The 22,407-nt window shown below is 35.8% G+C and overlaps 2 protein-coding genes across 4 annotated transcripts; one reads left to right on the top strand and one right to left on the bottom strand.

The window, feature by feature from the left end:
- The first annotated feature begins 1,167 nt into the window (after positions 1 to 1,167).
- On the top strand, positions 1,168 to 4,839 carry slc48a1b (solute carrier family 48 member 1b). Its single transcript, XM_056253942.1, has 4 exons — positions 1,168 to 1,353; positions 1,463 to 1,594; positions 4,154 to 4,321; positions 4,552 to 4,839. The coding sequence occupies exons 2-4, from the start codon at positions 1,465 to 1,467 to the stop codon at positions 4,686 to 4,688; spliced, it is 435 nt and encodes a 144-aa protein (XP_056109917.1). The 5' UTR covers positions 1,168 to 1,353; positions 1,463 to 1,464; the 3' UTR covers positions 4,689 to 4,839.
- A 1,810-nt stretch (positions 4,840 to 6,649) lies between these two features.
- On the bottom strand, positions 6,650 to 20,996 carry hdac7b (histone deacetylase 7b). 3 transcript variants are annotated; one of them, XM_056253934.1, is made up of 21 exons: positions 20,816 to 20,996; positions 20,667 to 20,724; positions 19,479 to 19,581; positions 19,005 to 19,068; positions 16,528 to 16,616; positions 16,280 to 16,390; positions 16,065 to 16,165; positions 15,266 to 15,386; positions 14,994 to 15,169; positions 14,636 to 14,921; positions 13,122 to 13,255; positions 12,842 to 13,024; positions 12,707 to 12,762; positions 11,977 to 12,064; positions 10,139 to 10,258; positions 9,914 to 10,011; positions 9,578 to 9,696; positions 8,224 to 8,357; positions 8,033 to 8,117; positions 7,813 to 7,951; positions 6,650 to 7,026 (listed from the first exon to the last, which is right to left on the bottom strand). In XM_056253934.1, exons 3-21 carry the CDS (start codon positions 19,579 to 19,581, stop codon positions 6,981 to 6,983), a joined length of 2,253 nt encoding a protein of 750 aa, XP_056109909.1. In that variant the 5' UTR covers positions 20,667 to 20,724; positions 20,816 to 20,996; the 3' UTR covers positions 6,650 to 6,980. The 3 variants fall into 3 exon arrangements, with proteins under 3 accessions (XP_056109909.1, XP_056109908.1, XP_056109910.1); XM_056253933.1 differs by having other exon boundaries at positions 20,667 to 20,996; XM_056253935.1 differs by lacking the exon at positions 16,280 to 16,390 and having other exon boundaries at positions 20,667 to 20,996.
- Between the last annotated feature and the right edge of the window lie 1,411 nt (positions 20,997 to 22,407).

The raw sequence follows: 22,407 nt of genomic DNA, 5'->3' as shown, positions 1-22,407 counted from the left end.
TTTTTACAATGTTTACAGGACCAAAAAATGTGTTTATGTGAGTATTACTTTGAAACGTTTTCTTAAATCAATAGAAAATCTATTGTTTTTACTATAATAAAGTTGACTGCTGAAAAAAGTTCCATATTGAATTGTTATTGTATGTCCAGTGCTCAAAGTGGGAAAAAATTGCAAGTGTCATTTTTATTTGCATAAGTATGGTTACCAAACTTGTTGGGGTAACAATCACGTGACGTGACCAACCACATGTGAAGCACTTGCTTTGGTTTTGTGACATCTAGTGGACATTAGTGGAGTTTGCACAGTTTTGCACACTCATTTGCTAGATTCTCGAAGAGGGTTGGCAACTCTCACGCATTTGGCGCTCTGTCTCACGCTCTCACACCACAGAGAACACAAACACTCATACAACAGAGAAATGATGATGCGACTAAAAATATGCATTTCCATGCGTCATAAAATGTACCCATGCACTGTATATTGTTACAACGTTTTACTGTACATTTGCCATAGTGTAGAGAAAACAAAATAGTTTACATTTATTTATGCAACTATTTTTTATATATATATTAATTACCCAGTAAATCTAACTCGCTTGTAAATTACCATAGATAGAGGTGATATTACCTAGCCTATCTGCTCAACATAGATGGCAGGAAGCTTATATAGAATTGCTACTTTGCTACATGTAAAGCACTTTGTGATTTTATCTATGAAAGGTGCTATATAAAGCTTACTTACTTACTTATATGGAAATGGAATAAAAGTGAAACTAGCACATACAAGATATATTACTGCTATTACCACCAGCAGTTTCTTCCACTACTACAGCTGGGATTACTTAGTCCTAGATATTATTAGTTACAATATTAATATCACCATTACGTTTACTTCTACAGCTACCGCATTTAAGAAAATATACACTTTTTCCAAATAAAAGTTCCGTATATTAAACCCAATGTTTCTTACATTTGCCGTCATGATAATCATAACCATTTCAAATCCAATTAGTCATCGCCTAATATCACACGTCATTTTCGAAACATTTAGTAATTTGTTTTGCACATTCAAGCCTTACTCAAGTCAGTCTCTAAAAGACGTGTCGTTTTCATCCATACCCGTAGGAGTCGCTGTTTTCTGTAAGACGGACGCATGATTTCACTTTTGCCCCTGTGCTGTACATCGGCGAAGAGCAACAACAATTACACGCAGTCAGCGCGGGTTATGGAGCAATAAATGACAGTAAACGTGGATTGGTCGTTTGAGGCGGTCTTACTGTCGTTCATAAAACCCCGGTCAATGTCAGTTCTGCACTAGTAGCTGTTACTGCAGCTGGATCAGCGCTGTCTCCAGGTCAGAAGAGCGGATGCTCCTGAACAACTATTTTTAGTAACTGGATAGTTCTTTGTTGTTTTGGGATTTTTCAATAATGTTTTCCTTATTCATGTATATTTGACGACAGGAATGGCATTCAATAAGACGTATGTACGCGTGGGCTACTCGTGTGTTGGGATGTTGGTGGGATTTTCGGCGTTTCTAGTGTGGAACATCGCCTATAAACAGCCGTGGACAGCCGCGATGGGTGGATTATCAGGTACTTTCTTTGGCTGTGTCTCAAATGCAGGCGGGAGCCGCCTACCTAGACAGCATTATTGGCCATCATGAACTGATGCTGAACGCGCCTGGGTTGCCAAAAATGTTGTCTAGGTTGGCAAATAATTAGGTTTAGTTTAGCCTAGGGCAGTGTTCAAATAGTTTTTGGTATGTTTTGAAATGGAATTTTAAGTAAACTTCTAATTGCTACTTTTGTCCCTTTCGTCGAGTAGCAACTTAGTTAGGGCACTTAAGCGAATAGAATAGAAAAAAGTAAAGTATTTGTATCCTTTTCAGTTTGAGATCGTGAACTTGGTTGTAAATGTTAATTGCTTTAAATACATAGATAAATGCAAGAATTAGATAAATGCAATAATTGAGAACTATATGAGAACGTTTTTTAACATTTAATTGTCAAGTGTACTGCAGTAACTGCACAATACATTTTATATTTCGATTTATAAAAATGCTATATGCTACTTTAATAAATGTTGCAATGGATAAAATCTGTGTCTACTGTATGTAAAATAGGAATATGTTTGTTAGATAAAATATTAATACATTAATGCAGGTTTAATACGCTTTAATAATTAACTTTCTGCCTATTAGCATGAGTGAGTAGCCTACTAATGAACAAGATGTGTTTAATATGTAATTTTCCTGGAGTAGTTTACACATTGTTATTGCTAGTCCTCAAGTAGTTATGTTAACAAACATTGTGTAATATGGATACTGAAGCATAAAATGCGACTAGCTAAACCAGATGTTTTTTTTTAAATTTCATAACAGTAATAATCTACAATGAAAAATGTACCCTTTTCGATCAAAAGATTGGATTATTCAATTATTAAATAATAATAATATTACACACTATCATTCGAGTGAGGAGTCAGTAAGACTTTTTTTTTTAAAAGAAGGCAATCGTTTTATTCAGAAAGGATGCATTAAATTGATCAAAAGTGACAGTAAAGACTTTTATAAGCTGTACCACTGTGATGTTAATTTCTTGAGCACTAATTTCTACTGAAAATTCAGCTTTGCCATCACAGGAATAAATAATATTTTAAAATATATTACAATAGAAAACTGTTCATTGAAATTGTACTAACATTTCACAATGTTACTGTTTTTACGGTGTCTATGATTAAATAAATGCAGCACTGTTGAACATGAGACTTCTTTCAACCAAATAGTCTGACCCAAAACATTTGAAAGGTACTTCACACAAATCTGTTCACAGATGATCATTCAACATGTTCAGTGGGTTGTGTCGAACACGTAGAAGTTGGCCTGACATCATCATTGTTTCCATATCTAAAGCAAATTAGTCCAAAATCTTCGTGTTTGGGATAAGAAGGGTATCACCTTTACCTTAATAAATGCAAGCAAAAGATTTGAGATTTCGCCGAGACCAGTAGTTTCCACTAAACCTTTATTCCTCAGTGCACTTTGATCCGTCACTATGCTCTTCAAACTCAGGGCCTTTGAGTTTGTGTTATGCAAGTATGGTCTAGTCTGTGCATTTGTACTTTGAGTACAAGTTTTATACTTTGGTCAGTCTTGTTTCTACTGCAAATGATGGCATGATTTTACAGAATTTTGGTCTGCTCAGTTATTAGATGGTTGACCAGTCACATGAAATATTTCAACAAATTTTAGGTTAAAAATAATAAAGCAGAGCATATTTCAGATGTTGTAACTGTGGCCACCGCTTAAAATCACCTTTTAACTGTTTGCAGTTCACTTAACCCTTGTGTGTCCTTAAGGACATTTTTGTCTTTTACCTTTTTATTTGTGCATTTTTTTAAGTGTAACAGTGTAAAAATGTGTGCAAATGTGTGCATGTGGGAGGGGGATCACACAAATTTTTGGGAAAGTAGTTATACCCTGGGTGAGTAATGTCAGTAAGTTTTAGTCCAGTGCAGTAACTTTAACTAGCATTTTTTGGGAAAAAGAAAATCCTCTCTGGGTCAAAATGTCTTGAACTGTGCTCCAAAGCTTCCAATTTTTATGACAGGTTTTTTGACAGGGACATTTTTGTCCTCTAAGGACCTAAGAGTAACTTTTTTAAATTGATGCACAAGAGTAAATTTTTTTTTTTTTTTTTATAAGTACAAATATTCCTCTGTGCGAGGTCACAAAAACGTCATGTATAATAATTATACAGGAATTATAAAGCATGTCACACTGCAGTCACTTCACATGATATTTCACACGAACTAACCTATTATTTATAGTATTTGGGTTTTTTATGAGGGCAAGTAAAACTTTTGATTAGTAAACATCCTACCCACATACACCGCTGTTTCAAAAAATGAAAATATGATGGTGTTGGTCAGGGAGATTATGGTTTGTTGTGTCACAAAATGCTCTTCTGTAAATCTAACAGCACATGCAGAACTGAGAGCAAATAAGTGCTGTAAAAAGAATCAAACAGGAACACAGCAGTTCACATGCATGTGAGAATATGACAAAGCAATAATAAATTGCAGAGTCATAGATTCAGTCACATGCAAAACTAGTATGTGCTAATTGTGTGTTTATACATGTATTTCTCCAGGTGTTTTGGCATTATGGACTCTGGTCACACACATAATGTACCTTCAGGACTTCTGGAGAACATGGTTAAAGGGACTGAAGTTCTTCTTGGTCACAGGCGTCACTTTCTCCATGGTTTCCATCGTTGCGTTCATCTCCTTCCTCGGTGTTGCCGTCTCCCACAAAGAATGTGAGTAGAGATCCATACTGAAGCACATGAAAGTCCTGAATGTTTGCTTTGAAATTGTATTTGTAACATTTTGGTGTGAACTAAATGTTCATTCATATCAGTCTCAGATGAAATGTTTTGAAGAGAAAGTGGCCTTCAGGACATTAAACTCACAGGAGGACGGTTGTTTGAACTTTGAAAACTGTTTCACCTTCTTTTTAATGTGTGTGTGTGTGTGTGTGTGTCTACAGCCCTCACAGATCCTGCCAGTCTGTACCTGTCGTGTGTGTGGAGCTTCATGAGTTTGAAGTGGGCGTTCCTGCTGGCCCTCTATTCTCATCGATATCGCAAAGAATTTGCCGACATCTCCATCCTCAGTGACTTCTAAATATACACACAGTGACACACTCGTGCCCACAGAGAATGGAGACATGCTTGGCTGTTACCATTTGAAATGGACCAGTAACACTCGACGTGGAGAGTCGGAAAGCTTTCGTGTTTTTTTATAGTATATCAATATACAACATTAGTGTATCGCTTCTCTCTCTTTCTGCTGTTGTCTGTTTAGGCAGTCTGTTGTAGATCGTGTTAGACGCAAGAGTATGTTGAAGGATGTCATCTGTAATTTCAATTTTTTTGACTTTTTAATAGCTCTGATCAATGTCAATATTTTCACTTTGAGTATGTATCGTTTATAGGTATTAAGAGGAGTCTTTTGTCTTTCTCCTTGCTGCTCTTTTCTTGTTGTCCTGAATGTTTTTTCTGCAGTTTCACTATGGGATATTGATAAGTGACAGATTTTTATTAAGCTGATCTGTCATTAAAAAAACGATTTCTCCTGCTGCTGCTGCATAGCAATTAGGTAGCTGGCTATTGGTTGTTAAAAAAGCACTTTATTGTCTAGACAATGTGGTTTAAACAATCGCAAACCTTGTGTGGGAATCTTGAGGCTTTATTGACGAGGGAAACGTTGTTTGGAAAGGCTTTTTGTTTTTCTTTTCTTGTTTATACTTTTATGACCCCAAAGCAACATCCAGCACACATTTGAATTAAATGAATGATTCAATCAATGATTTTTGTAGCACTTTTTTGTAGACAAACAGGGTTAGTGATTTTCAGTATTTACCATCACATGTCTGCCATCTGAGTGTTGTTTAGTATAAATTAATTCACTCAGATAATACTGCATGCATATCTTATATTATGTTGAGATTTCTTTTTATATGTACACAGAAACACTGTGTTACACTGTTTGAATGTGATGTTGGCGTTTGCCTAACATTTCAGACACTTTTGTGAACATATCCATTATATTGTATTGTTATGAAATTAATAACTTTATGTATGTGTGAGCGGGCCATTAATAAAATAACCTGTTATGGCAACCAGACACATGCCTCTTGATTTCCAAACTGTTTTAAAAAATACAGCTTTATTTAATTCTGAGAACAGCAAAACATGTTGAAGAAAACTGAAAAGCCTACAAAACATACAAATCCAGGCAAATGATGTAATGGTATTCCACACAAAAAGCTTTGAATTTAATTGTAGAGCAATTTGGTAATTAAAAAAATTAATTTGTATCAGCCCAAATGGTCTTGCAAACTGACATAGCAAAAAGCACTTTGTACCCTTTTTGAAGGGAAATCAATATTAATAATAATAAAATAAAATAAAAAGGAAAATGTCTCAGGATTTGTTTTTTTAAATGGATGAATATAAAGTGCAATTAACAAAAGCTTTTAGAAATAAATGGTCAAGATCCTTTAAATGCACCAAGGCCAGAGGACTACTGTCATTTCAAAGACTTGAATATAAAACTTCAGATACCTAAAAATTGTAGTCATTTAACATTCCACATTTAAACGGTAACCCTTTACACTACTGTTCAAAAGTTTGTTGGTCGGTGCTATTTTTTCAAAGAACCCTTATATTCATCAAGGCTGTATTTATTTAACCACAAATACAGTAAAAGAATAATACTTTAAAATATTATTACAATTAAAAAAAATGTTTTCAACTAATTTATTTTAAAAGGTAATTTATTCCTGTGACGGCAAAGCTGAATTTTCAGCATCATTACTCCAGTCTTCAGTGTCACATGATCCTTCAGATTTCATTCTGCTGATTTGATGCTCAAGAAACACTTATTACTGTCGATGTTGAAAACAGTTGAGCTGTATATATATATATATTTGTGGAAACCGTGGTACTTTTTTTCCAGGATTCTTTGATGAAAACAAAGCATCCTTGGATTAAAGCATTATTTATTTATTTTATTTTTAGAAATGACTCTATCTGACCCTAAACATTTGAACGGTAGTGTATATATCTCTATGGTACAGATGATCAAACTCCTATAAAAAAAATTCTGGATAAGACCTGTGAAAACATTTCACTTAATTTTTCTCATAAATTTGCACTAAGATATCCTTGTTTGACATTTCTCAGAGGCTTCATGTGCAATCTATAATTCCAAAATCAAAAACACGAGTCAGCATTTGAATAAATCACACACTAGATGTGATTATGACAGTAAAGTTCTTTTGTTGATCTCAGTTCCTAAGGATGGTCTCCTGTCTCACACAGTAATATTACAGTAGCTTCAGTCAGTTAAAGCACAGGATGTCCAGCTTCTGCTTGGAGAGGAATGAAGTCTCCCAGAAAAGGAGTAAGACTTCTACATTGAATCATCTTCATCATGCTCCATTGGCTCATTTGGGAAACTACAAAGCAGATACAAAGCAAGAGCAAGCTCAATATATTCAATAGTTTTGTTAGTTTCAGTTAATCTCTAGCAACGTTAGTCCAATATGCTAATACTGGAAGCTCATAGAGTGCAACAGTGCACAACTGCTTTTTCAGCAGGGTTGGTTACGGAAGTATTTTTCCCATTCTATTTTCCCACAGGGATAAAAAAAAAAAAAAAAAAAAGTATTTGTCAAAGTGTTATAAGTCATTAACAAAACCAACCAGTCACATTACAAACTTTGCAGCAAAAAAGTATTTGAAAACTTGGATTTAATGAGAAAAACTACAATCCTATGAAGCATTGTGAATGACATAATCGAATTAACAACAACAGAGAAATATAAATGTATTCATTTGCAGTTGCATATTATATACAGAAATAATATATTTTAAGTTATATTTTTATAGTGTAGGGAGACTCGATTACATCCATCACAGTGCTTCATGGGAGAGGGTGTTCCCTGTAGAGCTCTTTTGCTCATCGTGACACTCTGATTGGTGGAGATTTTTGAAGAATCATGGGTAATGTAGTTTTTACCAGGAATTCCACTATGACACACGATTCTTTAAAAAGTAAGTTGAATAAAAATAGTAATGCAAACTGATGGCTTCAGCAAAAGCACATACCCTCGATTTACAACCTCGGAGTTCACAGCAGGTCTGTCTATAAAAGTTACTATTAAAAATCAATTTCCTTATGGATAAAATTAGTGGAATTTTTACACAGGGAACCTGAATGTTGCACTCTACTGTTGTCTTACCGGCTTCTGTTTGGAACTTTCATAGTAAGGCCACCAAGGACTAAAGCAGCTTCAGTGCCTGCCGAGTATCTCCTCTCTCCTTTTACATAAGACAGAGACACAGTCTTCAGCATTGAGCTCGCTGAACGCCAGTACCTGCCTGAGAGGGAGACAGAGAGAAGCATGAAAAGAAAAGATCAAGACCACAGAAAATAAACAACACAAACTGAGCTATTCTCACTCTGAGCACGCAGTACCGTCTCCAGAGATTCGATCGCGTTGGCACAGGGAATCCTCTGTAATTCCTCCTCAGCTAAAGGCTCAGGCTGCAGAAACAAAAAATACTCAATTCATGCAATACCCACGGTGTTAAACATGTTCATGTTGGCATCTGTTAGCAACACACACACACACACACACACACACACACACCTCATTTCCCACGAGAGCACTGACACAGGCTTGAGATGCATCGCAGAGGGATATGAGGTCATAACCTCCCTCTAACACCAACACCACTCGACCTTCAGCCAACTCCATTAATTTTCGGGTCAAGAACCCGAAACCTGAGACATATCACATAAAAACTTAAAAACCCATATTCGGTCAGTGGCAAATGTCACATAAAGGTATCAGTCACATTAGTCATTAGTTACAAAAATATCAGCGACTCTTGATATAACGGTTTAACATGTGTCATATGAGAGCCTTAATGACTTGACACATTCACGAGCTGACATGGGTATTAGTCATGATTTAGCCAATAACTTTTGAGTCCCAACAAAAATGCATAGTCATTATAAGTTCTTCTGCTTCCCATCTGAAGGACTCTTATTTTTATTCTTAGGGGAAATCCTACAGAGCAAGAAAATGCAGACAAGCACAAACACTCTCAAGCTCAGATAATATAATACTCTTGCAAAACCTAGTGAGCTAATAAGGCAACAACAAAAAAATATTTTATTCAGTACGGAAAATTATCACTAAAAACGATTTAAATTATTAAATAGTTTTTAAACTACAGCAAGGTAATATAAAAAAAATACTAATAATTTTACCCAGTATTTATGTGCTTGGTATCTTCATGCTTATTACAGTACTATGTAAACATGTTAACAGTAAACTAAATAGGAATAAAATTTGAGTAATATTTCAAAGTTAACATTAAACTATATATATATATATATATACACTACCGTTCAAAAGTTTGGGGTCAGTGAGAATTTTATTTTTATTTTTTGGAGGAAAGAAATCAATCCTTTTATTTATCAAGGACAGTAAAGACATTTATAATGTTACAAAAGATTCTATTTCAAACAAATGCTGTTCTTTTGAACTTCCTATTCATCAAAGAATCCTAAAAAAAAAAAAAAAAACCTGTACAACTGACAGACCAACAACTGTTTCAACATTGATAATAATATAAATGTTTCTTGAGCATCAAATCCTCATATTATACTGATTTGTGAAGGATCATTTGACACTGAAGACACTGACACTGGTGATGCTGAAAATTCAGCTTTGATCACAGGAATAAATTACACTTTACTATATATTCACACAGAAAACAGCTGATTTACACTGGAATAATATTTAATACTATAACTGATTTTTGTTGTATTTTTAATCAAATAAGCGCAGCCATGGTTAGCAGAAGAGAATTCTTTTAAAAGTATTTTAAATCGTACCGACCCCAAACTTTTGAACGGTAGTGTATATATATATTGCACTATCATTTGGAAATTGAAGGCACAAAATCTACACAGTTTGTATTTTTAATACATACATTTTGCTGAGACCATGTATCCACCCAGAGAATCTGAGTGACCCTTTGCAGCATCAAAACCAGCTGAAACCAGCACCACATTTGGGGAAAACTCATGAGCAATAGGCATAACTACGGTTCTATAAAGAGAGACACAATATTTGATTAATTGGTACATGTAGACGCAATAGTGGCACCAGATGAAACTGCAAACAGGTTCCCAGAAGAAAATCATGCAGGTTTGGAATAACATAAGGTTGAGTAAATGATGACCGAATTTCCATTTTTGGCCAAACTATCCCTTTAACGTGAGACTAGAATGACACTAAACACACTAAAATGACGGCAGAATATTACCTGAATGCAGCTAGGTATTCTGCATCTCCCATTGGAAGACTCAGCCCTCCTGACCACGCCACATTTACATTATAGCCTTCCCCTTTATCAGATCCTATCTGCAATACATTCAGTTAGTTTACATTTACATGCAGACATAGCAGTATGACACTTAAAGAAAGCACAGATTTGCCAAAATATCAGATACACTTTATAGTTTCATAGAAGAATATACACAAAACAAACCATGGATGGTCCTCCAGTACCATAGAATGAAGAACCATTGTCATAGTGATGCAGGGATATATAGAGGACATTAGGATCGGTGTAGAATATCTCCTCAGTTCCATTATCATGATGAAGACCCTGATAAAAGTGCAGGGGAGTGCAATGATTAATAAAAACACAAACCTTTTGGAAACCTCATTGATTCATACACGTATATGAAGTGTGTAATCTTTGTACCTCTAGCATCGGCAAATTAAATTGCAAAAAGTATGATTGTTGAAGTCAAGAAGGAGATAAGAAATCAGGTGAAGCTTAAACTTAAGAAATCCTGACTAGGCACAGTACAATATACACTGTCTACTGGATCTAAATCTACAACCCCATATCCAGAATAGTTGGGACATTTTGTTAAATGCAATAAAATCAAGAAGTCTCTTGAACCTTCATTTAACTGACAAATGTACAAAGAAAATATTTCCAATGTTTTCACTGACCAACTTCATTTTATTTTGTAAATATAAACAAGTTTCGATTTTGATGGCTGCTACACACTCCTTTCCTTTCAATTACACTTTTTAATCATTTGCGAGTTGAGGATGCTAACTGTTGAAGTTTTGCAAGTGGAATATTTGCCCAATCTTGTCTGATACAAGACAGCTGCTCAACAGTCTGTTGTCGTCACCGACCGATTCTCCTTTATATGATGGGTCATACATTTTCAATAAGAGACAGATCTGGACTGCAGTCAGGCACATCCCTTCTACAGTGTGGAGTGTCTAGAAACCACTCGGTTTTCAGGAAAGATGTCATCTTGATGGCAGTTTATATCTCTGTGCAATCCAAATATATGCCTCCATGTCAGTGGTACCTTCACACAAATGCAAGTCACCCTTGTCATTTGCACTGATGCACCCCAATACCAGGACAGATGTTTGCTTTCGCACCCGTCACTGATGAAAATCGTTAGGACTGAGAACTCGATGTCCATTTTTTTTCATGGACTCATCTGACCACAGCACACATTTCCACTGTGTTTTAGACCATCTGAGATGAGCTTAGACCCAGAGAACTCGGCAGCATCTCCGCATTGAACTGATGTATACCTTTCTCCTTGAGTCACAGAGTTGCTTTTCTCAATGCAGCGTCAGACTGTGTTCAGTGAAAATGGTTTTCTAAAGTACTCCTGAACACGTGGCTGTATTTAACACAGTTTCTCATGCAATGCCATCTGAGGGCTCAAAGGTCACGCACATTCAACAGAGGTCTCCTGTCTTGCACTACATAGACTGAGATTTCTCTGGATTCCCTGAATCTTTTCACAATATCATGAATGGTAGATGGTGAAAGACATCAATTCTTTGCAATCTTGCATTGAGAAATGTCATTTTTGAATTGTTTGTGCCAAATATCATGAGAGAATTGTCAAAGTGGTGAGCCATGACCCATCTTTGCTTGCAAAGTCTGAGAAGCTCTTTTACACCCAAATACGATACCCATTCATTGTGGACTGGTTCAAAAGAGTTGAATAATCTAACTTGGATAATCTTTTTCACTTTTAATTTGCCTCTGTCCCAACTTTCTTGTAGTGTGTTGCAGCCATCAATATCAAAATTTGTTTGTATTTACAAAATACAATTATGTTGTTCAGTGAAAACATTTTGAAAACTTTTGTCAGTTAAAAAAAAGGTTAAAGAGATTCACATATAGTGAATTTTATTGCATTTTACAAAATGTCCCAACTCTTCAGGAAATGGGTTGTAAAATCTCATGGTCAAATACCCTTTATCAGTAAGTGGAAATATGTGTAAGTGTGGAAATAAATCCACAAAGGTAAATACTGTTTTTGTGTGTCTTACCCAGTCGACTATAAGGATCTTTTTAACCTTTATTCGGTCCTGAAGCTGTTTAGCCGCAATGGCCACAGAATTAAACATACAGGAGCCACTGTAACAGACACAATGAGAGAGATCAGTATTTTATAGTGCAACTTACCGTCTGAAACCCCCCCCTCCCTGGACTTATTGTGAAAGTTTCAGAGATGTACATTATAAAAAAAAAAAAAAAAAAAAAAAAAAAAACAGTAATATACAGCAATATTTACCTACTTAAGCTACCGTTCAAAGGTTTGGGGTCGGGTAAGATGTTTTAATGTTTTTGAAAGGAGTCTCTTTTGCACAATAAGGCTGCTTTTATTTGATCAAAAATACAGTAAAACAGTTATATAGTCAAATATCACTGCAATTTAAAATAACTTTTCTATTTTAATATATTTTAAAATGTAATTTTCTCCTGTGATGGCAAAGCAACGATGTAAAATGGCAAAGCAACGATGTAAAAGTCACTTTAAATTTAATTTTGATCATTTTAATGTGTCCTTGCTGAATAGAAGTAAAAAAAAAAATCGAACTAACCCCAAATTTCTGAATGTGTATGTTCTAGTGTATGTTATTACTGCTACTGAAGTTTATATCAAAAATGCTAATAAATAATATTCTATATATTTTCTTGGGGAACTTTACCCGTTTTACTTTAGGCGAAAGTGGCTGTGAACACCATTTCATGTTGATGTTGTAAAGTGCAACTCACTTTGTTTGAGAATGTGATGCATGGTATCCTGAAGGGGTGACCAAAGCAAACCCATTCTAAGGATGAGTCAGAAAAAGAAGAAGTGAGAATATGTGTGGTTATAGGAGAAAGAATTGTGGACAAAAGGAATCTCACCCTTAGCTCTCCTCTAGCCACATGCAGAGCCAGCTCGATCACACTGCCGAATGCCATATTCAGTGCTGCTGTACTGCAGGAACTATTTGATTTGGTTTTTAAGAGCCCAGAATGAAGAAAACTATGTTGCCCTGAATGAACTGACAGTAGTTCCTCAAAAGTGGCCAGCCTGCCTTTAACCCACTAAAACACAAACACAAACACACATGGATGTAACTTCTCACCACTGCAATAATAGTTACAGCTATATACAGTATATAATTTGTTCAGGATTGTTTACCTCACACTGGTCCCTGAGGCCACACTGCTGCAATCTTGACCAGATACTTCTAATTCTGTTACCATGTTCACGGTGAAAGCTGATATCTCCACAGTCACACACACGATTCAGCATACGAGAGTCATACACCAAACCTACACACACACACACACACATACATACTATATACATACAGTACATGCATTTTATACAACATTTACAAGAGTGCTGATATTCAGTCCAACAACACTGGGACTTCACGATCTTCCTATCACTCTGCTTATCTGTGTTTGTGTGTTTCGGACAGATAGTCAGTCTGTCATTTAGTGGTATAAATTATTTTATTAAATTTTACTTTTCTATTTAATCTATTTTACATTTCTTTGTCAATTACCCTGTTTTCCTTCTCTCTTCCTTCTTTCCGGTGCTGACTAGAGAATACAGAGAAAAAGAGCTGTTGTCTACCCTTTTGCCAAATAGGTAGGAAAACTTCTACACCCATAATGCACTGGGCATGTTGCCATCCAAGGCCACTTCTAGTCTGCTCCTATTGGATAGAACGGGTTGCCAAGTTTATGGTTTTCCCAGTGAATTGGGCTACATTTAAACTGTTGCCAGTGCCACGGGTTGATTTTTTCCCCTGCGCGTTTAAGTTTTGACATATTGCATAGATTAGATTGACTGAAATGTTTGTATTGAAATATTTGATCTTCTACCAATGATAAAACTGTGCTGGAAGTTAAGTTTTGTGAAGGAGGGCCACTGGTAGGGAGCTTTTGAGTTATGTTTATAATCCCCATGATATAGTGTTTTTTGTTTTGTTTTGTTTTTTGCATAACAATGACTGTAAAAAAAAATATTTTACATATGGGAATGGTATATTTTTGAGTTCTGATATTTGGGATATGGTCTTTGGGCTACTTTTGGGCTGTTTTTGATTGGCCGTTGGGCAACCCTGTGATTAGGTTTGATACAAGTTCGATACAATTTTCACAGATAAACATACTCTTACAACAACTGTTTTGTTAACCCTCTGAGGGCAGGGATGCAAAAATGAAAAATATAATCTGTAGTTTTCACGAAAGACCTGGAGCTGTCAAATAAACAGTAATTTCTCGGTCCAGGTAACACAAATAAAGATTAAACTTTGTTCATTTACATATACTACAGTACCGACATTGTAACAATACAAAGCAGGTTGAAACTTGGCGAACTTGCACTTAAATATTAACCTCTTAGTACTTAGAATATACTGTTTGGTGTTTGGCATGTCACCCTTTTTTATGACAGTAGTGCTTGAGATGCTTGATCTCAAGTTCCTGATTTGTCTAGGATTTGTCTAAATCCTAAAGTGCTTCAATGGGAGCTAGAACATGATGTCCTATTTGTACAATTTCCGTATTTGATTAGTGACTTATTATAAATTATACAAAAACATTTAAATATTTCTTAGTGTTATTTTTTAAACACCCCCAAACTATTTTCCGCAGGTTGTTTTAACGGATGTTTTGTTGTGACACCCTCTTTCCTCCTACCTGTGGTGTATTTTGGTTTGCTCCTTACATTCCGGGCAAGAGGCGAGGTTAAATGTGAAGGCAGATTTATTTCAAAGGTGTCTGGAGAGGATTGCACACGTTCAAGTTTCCGGTGGTATTTTTTGTTTTGCCAATCCCAATATTCTTTACTGTGCAGTTCTCCCGGGGTATTACTGCAACAGTTATCAAGCGGGGCTTGAGATGAAACGCTTACTGCTTCTCTCGCTCTCTCTCTGTCCCTTTCCAGCTCTCCAGAAGACACAGGCCACAATGAGTGAACAGGTACCTTATAAAGAGATAGAGCTTGTGAAAAAGAACTCTGTGTGTTTGCGCGCAAAGACATTTGCATTTGCCTTACCTTTTTTGGAGCGTGTTGTTGGAATGTATCCTGTGGCCTCTGCTGATGGTACATGGGGTGTGGAACCATAAGAGTCTGAGTGTGTATGTGCGTATAATGGTGAATAAAAGAAGGTTCCGACTGGGTTTTGCACAAAGGCCTATGTGACATCACTACACAATGTTCTGGGAGTGGGACTGTGAGAGAGAAAGTGCAAATAACACGAAATTTTTTTTTACACCAATTTATTTATTTTTTACTCTCAAGATCAGTGAATGTGTGTGTTTGCCTACCTGTAAGAAAATTATGTGGATGAAAGGTAAAGACCGGTGTGCTCAGTGGCTGTAAATGAGCGGTAGAACATCCAGACAAGAGGATGGGGTTCTGAACGCCAATGTGTAGAGGAGATTCACCCTGAGGAAAAGTAGCTGCAATCAGCAATGAGCAAAGTGCAGGCTTATTGTAGCATTACCAAATAAACTTACCGTTCAAAAGATTGAGTCAGTAGCCTATGATTTTTTTTAAAAAAAAAGTAATTAATACTTTCTTTTTTTTTTTAGCAGGGTTGCTTTATGAAAGTAAACACATTTATACTGTTACAAAACATTTCAAATAAATGATAAATGTTTTTGGACATTGATAATAATAATAATAAAATATCACAGTTTCCACAAAATTGTTAAGCAGCACAACCATTTACAACTGTGATAATAATAAGAAATGTTTCATGATCACCAAATCAGCACATTAAAATGATTTCTGAAGGATCATGCGAGATCGAGTATTGATGCTGAAAATTTTACTTTGCCATCACAGGAATGAATTACATTTGAAAATATCTTAAAACAGGAAAAAGTTATTTTATTTTGTAATAAAATTACATTATTACTGTATTTGAAGCATTGGTGAGCATAAGATACCTTTTTCCAAGTATGCATTATATATATATATATATATATATATATATATATATATATTTAAAATTAATTTTCATTTCTATAAAATTTTATAAAAGTCTTCTCTCAATTTAAAAACACTGTTATGCAGCTTTACATCAATTAAATATTAATTATTTTAAAACCAATAACAGACCTTGTATGATGATGCGCTATAGGTCTGTGGCTCTTGATGGCTCATCCTTTTATCTGGTGATAAACTTCTCCTGGACTCTGAAGCAGAACTGGAAGATACCTCTACAAAAATGCAGACAGCAGGTCACTACAGGATCTTTGCTTTTTTTTGTTTATGATAGAGATGAAAAATATGACACTTTTGAAACAGCTTCACTTATGTGAATTTATACACACCCATAAATTCAGAGGATCTGACAGCAGGGGGCGCACTGGTTTTACACTGCAGTGGGTTCTTTCTCGAGTTTACACTTCTCTTTGGTCGCAGCTTTAGAATTGGCTCTGAGGCTTCTCACAAACATGCACACACACACACACAAATGTATATTTACAGTATAAATACATGAAGACTATATTCGTTATAAGCTCTTCGATGTTTGCTCATTTCAAGCTCACACCTTAATTTGAATGTGTACATGTGTCACCTGTTCTTCTTAATGGATTGTCTTCCTCAAAATAAGAGTCAGGTGTGTTGGATGCACGCAGCTGTTGTGGATCCCGACTTTCAGATTTCCTGAGAAAGAAGAAATAAAAATAAAAAAAACCCTCCAATTTCACAATTAAAATGCAACCTACAGTATACAGTTGAGGTAATAAGTATTGCCCTCCCTTGGTAAATATGGCCAAATACAGCTGTGAAAATAAATCTGAATTGTTTATCCTTTTGATCCTTCATTTAAAAAAAAAAATCGCAAAAATCGAACCTGTCAGCAAAACATTTGAAAGTGGGAGGAAACTACATTATGAAAGAAATGTTTTTACCAATACATGGCCAGAGTTAGTAGAACCCCTAGAAATTCTTATGAGTAAAATGTCTCTGAAGTATATTCCCATTCACATTACTTTTTTTTACTAGGAACATGAAACTTTGTCCAGCCATGACTTCCTGTTTCACAGGAGTATAAATATTTCCTAAATGTGACCCTGGACCACAAAAGCAGTCTTATGTGTCAATTTTTTTAAATTGAGATTTATATATCACATGAAAGCTGAATAAATAAGCTTTTCCATGTTTCCTTTGATGTATGGTTTGTTAGGATAGGACAATGTTTGGCCGAGATACAACTATTTGAAATCGGGAATCTGAGGGTGCAAAAAAATCTAAATATTGAGAATATCGCCTTTAAAGGTTTCCATTTCTGTTGGCGATTGTGCTGCATCCACTTACAAAAATAAAATTTTGAAATATTTAAGGTAGGAAATTTACTAAATATCTTCATGGATCATGATCTTTACTTAATATCCTAATGATTTTTGGGTTTCGATAATTTTGACCCATAGTGTTTTGTTTGCTATTGCCACAAATATACCCGTGCAACTTAATACTGGTTTTGTGGTCCAGGGTCACAAATAATCAATCACAATGGGTAAAAAAACAAATAATATAGTTCTGTCATGACAACTCTCAAAGTGTTTAGCATGGTAATTGATATAAACAATGTTTATAAGTTTGGTCTTGGCAAAATAGTTATGCTATCCTGCTGCTGTTGGTTATTGCTACTGCCAATACATAAAGGACACGCTGCTGTAAGAAAGTAAGACATGCTGCTGCTGTACAAAATAGCATACATGAATTACCCATAGCAGATCTTATACAGGTGGAGCTGGGGAAGGTGGAGGGTTTCTGAAAACACGCTACAAACTGCTACAGCAAATTCTGACCAAGTATTTAAAAAGGTTAAGCAGCGAGCTCATTGGTTACTGATACAGGAGGATCCAATCAGCTGTGCCCTATAGAGAATGATGTGATCGCACATAGATTGAGTTAAGGACCTATCAACATGTGCCATCTAGTGTTTGATGACAGAACTTTGTATTTCTGATGTGCAGCAAAGGATTTTTGAGCTTCACAAAATAAATAAAAGAGCTGTAAGAAAATAGCATTATAAAAATGTCCATTTCCGACATCAGAGCAATGATTATTTCCAATCAACTATACAAATCTGCCTGGAAGAGGACATATCTATATTGTCTTAATGCACAAAGACTCTCCAAGGATCACTGCTGAGGATTTGAAAAAATTAGTTGAGTCTTGGAGTCAGAAAGCCTCAAAACAAATAGGCTATATCAAACAGTACCTACATCACCACAAGTTGTTTAGGAGGGTTTCGAGAAAAACATCCTCTGTTCTCATCCAAAAACAAATTCCAGCATATTCACGTGCCAGAAACTACAGGGACTTCTAACGGGACTGGGTTCTATGGTCAGATGAAACTAAAAAATATATGTTTTTGACAACAAACACACAAGATTGGTTTAGTGCACACTGGGCTAAAAAAGTACCTCATGCCCACAGTTAAATATACTGCTTAATTATTTTTCTGCCAGAGGTCCTGGACATCTTGTTCAGATAAATGGTATCATGGATTCGATAAAATACCACAAGATGAAAAAAATCGAAACCTGATTGCCCCTGCAAGAAATCTTATAACTGGACCGTGGTTGAATCTTCCACCAGGACAATGATCCAAAACAAACATAAAAAATGATCACAAAAATGGGTCACTAAACACAACATGAAGGTTCTGCCATGGCCATTCCAGTCTCCTGACCTGAACCCTACAGAAAATTTGTGGGGTGAACTAAGGTGATATTCAAACTCATCAGGCATTACAAGAAGACTTGGAGCTGTTATCTTGGCAAATGCAAAAAGTATTGAATAAAAGGGGGCCAATAATTGTGGCCAACGTGTATTGGAGCAAAACATTTATTTCATAATAGATTTTCCCACCATTTTCAATTGTTTAGGTCAATGAAAGGTTAGATTTTTACAGATGTTAGATAAACAATGTAGATTTATTTTCATAGCCTGCTTTGCTCATATTTTTTTACCATGGGGATCAATATTTCTAAGGAGTACGGAGTAAGGAGACAGTAATGGCAGGTTTTTATTGTTTGTAACCTGATCAGCTTCTTGCGAATATGCTGATTTAGTATTCGTTTCACCTGGTCACTGGCAACGGCACCTGCCAATCATAAAATCACACCAGAACAGACAAATTATGTTTAGAAACACCATACGGAATTACAGTATACAACAGGGTCAGAAATTAACCACGGCTTGGTGAAAAATGCAGATGAAAAATGTCAGAGCAAAAAAGAAATGTTTATCTGACATTTTAAATATGTCATACTCATAATATTCTACTCTAGGCCTGTATGGGTTCAGACACTAAGCATTCTAGTTGCAATTTAATTCGTTTTAGAAATAAATGGGCAAGCCATTCTTTTACATACAGAAACAAATATTTGCCCCTAAAATCAATCCAATGGGCCAAATATCAACCCTTAACTAAAAATTAATTAATTAACACTTTCTGACACTGGTATACAATAAAATATATATATTTGTGGAAAAAGAAAAACATGAGTATACTCTGTTCACTCTTCTTTTTATTCAAAGGCTGATTAAATGGCTGTTTTCCCACTTGTGCGCTCTCCCTCCCTCTCTCCAGCTTCCTGTGCGGATGTTGAGACATCTGAATAATGAGGATGAGACAGAATATCAGTTCTGAAACTGGAATATTGAATATCAATGGTTCCAGAGCAGGCTTGTTTCAAATTACACTGCAGTATGCATGCTAACCAGGGGCTTTAACAGTGAGGGTCTATGTAGATATCTATATTACAATTGTAATGGGAGGGGGGGGGGGGGGGGGGGGGGGGGGTATCCTTTAAGCCAACAGTCCTTAGTCCAATAGGTTCAGCAATGCAGGACTTACTTTACCCGCCCCCAACAACAGTTCCCCTAGAGCGAGAAGACATTAAATGGCTTTTCAGTTTCTGTAGTGTCCTTCTCTGTATTTTTTTTTTATGAACTCAACACATACCAAAACATCATCACCATTTCGTTGTATGCTACCGCAGAAACCATGCTGCACTCAATCTAGGCTGGATCACTATGGTAACCCTCCAGCTGACAAGGAAGTGCTCTATTAAAACGCACATTGAAGAAACTCATCCACTTCCTGAAGCTAAAATTAGAATTGTTTGTCTGATTTAGGGGTGATTTATGTAAGTATGGTATGCTATTCTCATCCTACAATTTGCCTGACCTATATTTGACTTAAATGGCTCTTGGGAAACATTTCAGTCAAGATGACAAAATCATCGCAATGCAGAACAAGTCTAACTACCAAAAGTTCAGGGTATTTTTTTGCAGCTTAAAAGCTTTTTATTTTTATTTTATTTATTTATTAAGCTTTAAGAATGAATAAAAGCAGCTGAAAGACTAAAAAGTGCAAATCTCACATTTTAAGGGTTTCATGCTATACACACACACATAGCAAATAGGTGATTGACATGCTTATATATATATATTGTTCTAATACTAAACTAATGAAACCAAATAATCTTACTCAAAAAGATTCAAAGTCTGACCAATAGTTCAATCCAAAATGAAATACTATATTACACTTCCACCTTTGATCGAATACATGCCATTATATTTGACCTGTTAAGTTATAATAATATTACATGAAGCCTGCGATGTGGCAGATATTTCAGTTGTCTATATGGTAACTGAACATAGCAAATAAAGTTTAAACACATGCAGGTCTCTTACCTGTCACATCAGCATAGCTTTTCCACCTCTAATACGTTTCCAGGCACCAAGTGTTCATCTAAAAATGACACATAACATGCATTTGCACTTTCTGGCTGGCCACTTCTAAAAATGAAAAGCAGAACTACAGAAATCTAAATTCAAACCACCTGCAGACGACAGCGAGCTCCAAAGGTGTGATTTCGTTGAGTGACATCTAGCTACATTTATGTTCACGCTGTCAACTCTGAAGCCCCTCCTGTTGAGCTTCCTCTCTTCTCACAACACCAACAGTTGTTTGCTTCTCTCTACGAACTAATCTATCAATGATTTCATTTGGAATCCAAGTTGTGCATGCAAATGATTGATAGCTTAATGTCTGCAATAGCCACAATTTAGCTTGCAAAATGGTTTGCTGGCAGAGTCACGTAAAGGAAGACTGTGTATTTGAAAGATAAGGAAGGCAGGGCACACGCTATTATCTGGTGCCACCCTTACCAACTAATGTACAGTAAAGGGTTATTCTGGGATGGAAAGTCAAAAGACATTCAAGTGAGAAAAATAAGAGAGGCGCACTACGAGCAATTTAAATTTTTATAAAAATTCGAATACAAATGTTTTACCAAATCACTAAATATATAGAATCCGGTAAATAAACAGGAGAGACCAGTGATATATTTTGCATTTCAGGTCACATAACATGTTTACATGTCAAGCATCAACACAAACATGTTGGTTCCGTTATATTAATGAGGACACCTCATAGGCGCAATGGTTTTATACTGTACAAAAATGCTAGCCCAAACCCACACAAACCTGTTGATATAATGCAAAACATGATTTGGCTAATTTAGGAACTTCTCATATAGCGAGGACTACTTCAAATGTCCTCAAAACGTCTTGTTTTATTTTATTTTATTTTATTTATGAAGACATTTTCAAAAATCTGGAACTCAGCCAGTGGAGGTCAAGACATTGGTCCAAAGGCAAAGGCAAAACTTATTTGCAGTTATTACTATTTACAAATTGCAATTAGACAAAAAGTGCTACAACCATTCTGGGCTGCGTTTCTCAAAAGCATCATAAGCCTAAGTAGATTGTAGAAGCATTGGCTCCTGATGCTCATGATGCTTTTGAGAAAAAAAGCAAAACTACTTTAGAATCAAACTTATTGCAAATTGTGCTCAGTAGAGATACTGAGATATGTAGGCTATATTCTACTAAAAGAGAGGGGATATTGCAAACAAATAGTTGGAAAATTAATATTTAAAAACCAAACCCCAATTTGGTTGTTATACGTGAAATCTTCATGAAAGGAAGAAGTCTTTATTTATTTCATCCTTGATTTTTCTCACATTTTCAATCACTGACTTCTTCTCTGAGCTGGTTAAAATGTTGCAAGTAATTTAGAAGAGGTTTGTGGTTCTGTGGCTTTTTGATCAGTTGTCACCTCTGCATTTGCACTGGCATCAAATGAATGATTTGCTTCATATGATCAAACTATTTGTTATCAACTCTGCATGATGATATTTAATGGCCCTCCAATTTGTACATTGGAGCTCAACATGCATATAGTGTTTCTGTGTGTGTCAATGTATGTGTCTGTGTTTGGTTTTGCACCTGCTCTACCGCTTTACAGGAAGCTTTGACCTCACCCCCCTTCACTGAGACGTTCTCATTCTCTGTTTGCGCGCTCTATCCAGGTTTGTCTATGTAGATACCTAGGCTCTTTGCTGAGACAGCAGAGAAGACAATGTGGTTT

The sequence above is a fragment of the Rhinichthys klamathensis genome, unplaced genomic scaffold (assembly GCF_029890125.1).
Source record: "Rhinichthys klamathensis goyatoka isolate OS25496 unplaced genomic scaffold, OSU_Roscu_1.1 h1tg000109l_1, whole genome shotgun sequence".
In the NCBI taxonomy this organism is placed as follows: domain Eukaryota; kingdom Metazoa; phylum Chordata; class Actinopteri; order Cypriniformes; family Leuciscidae; genus Rhinichthys; species Rhinichthys klamathensis.
This window is presented reverse-complemented; position numbering and strand designations above follow the sequence as displayed.

What these genes read in the sequence shown, in the direction of transcription:
- hdac7b (XM_056253933.1), bottom strand. Translation starts at nt 19,581, where the DNA reads ATGTCTCAACATCCGCACAGGAAGCTGGAGAGAGGGAGGGAGAGCGCA. An exon ending in CAATCCATTAAGAAGAACAG is followed by an intron (nt 16,391 to 16,527) that starts GTGACACATGTA and finishes GTTTGTGAGAAG; the next exon opens with CCTCAGAGCCAATTCTAAAG. An exon ending in GCATCACATTCTCAAACAAA is followed by an intron (nt 12,065 to 12,706) that starts GTGAGTTGCACT and finishes TGTCTGTTACAG; the next exon opens with TGGCTCCTGTATGTTTAATT.
- slc48a1b (XM_056253942.1), top strand. Translation starts at nt 1,465, where the DNA reads ATGGCATTCAATAAGACGTATGTACGCGTGGGCTACTCGTGTGTTGGG. An exon ending in CGCGATGGGTGGATTATCAG is followed by an intron (nt 1,595 to 4,153) that starts GTACTTTCTTTG and finishes GTATTTCTCCAG; the next exon opens with GTGTTTTGGCATTATGGACT. An exon ending in TGCCGTCTCCCACAAAGAAT is followed by an intron (nt 4,322 to 4,551) that starts GTGAGTAGAGAT and finishes GTGTGTCTACAG; the next exon opens with CCCTCACAGATCCTGCCAGT.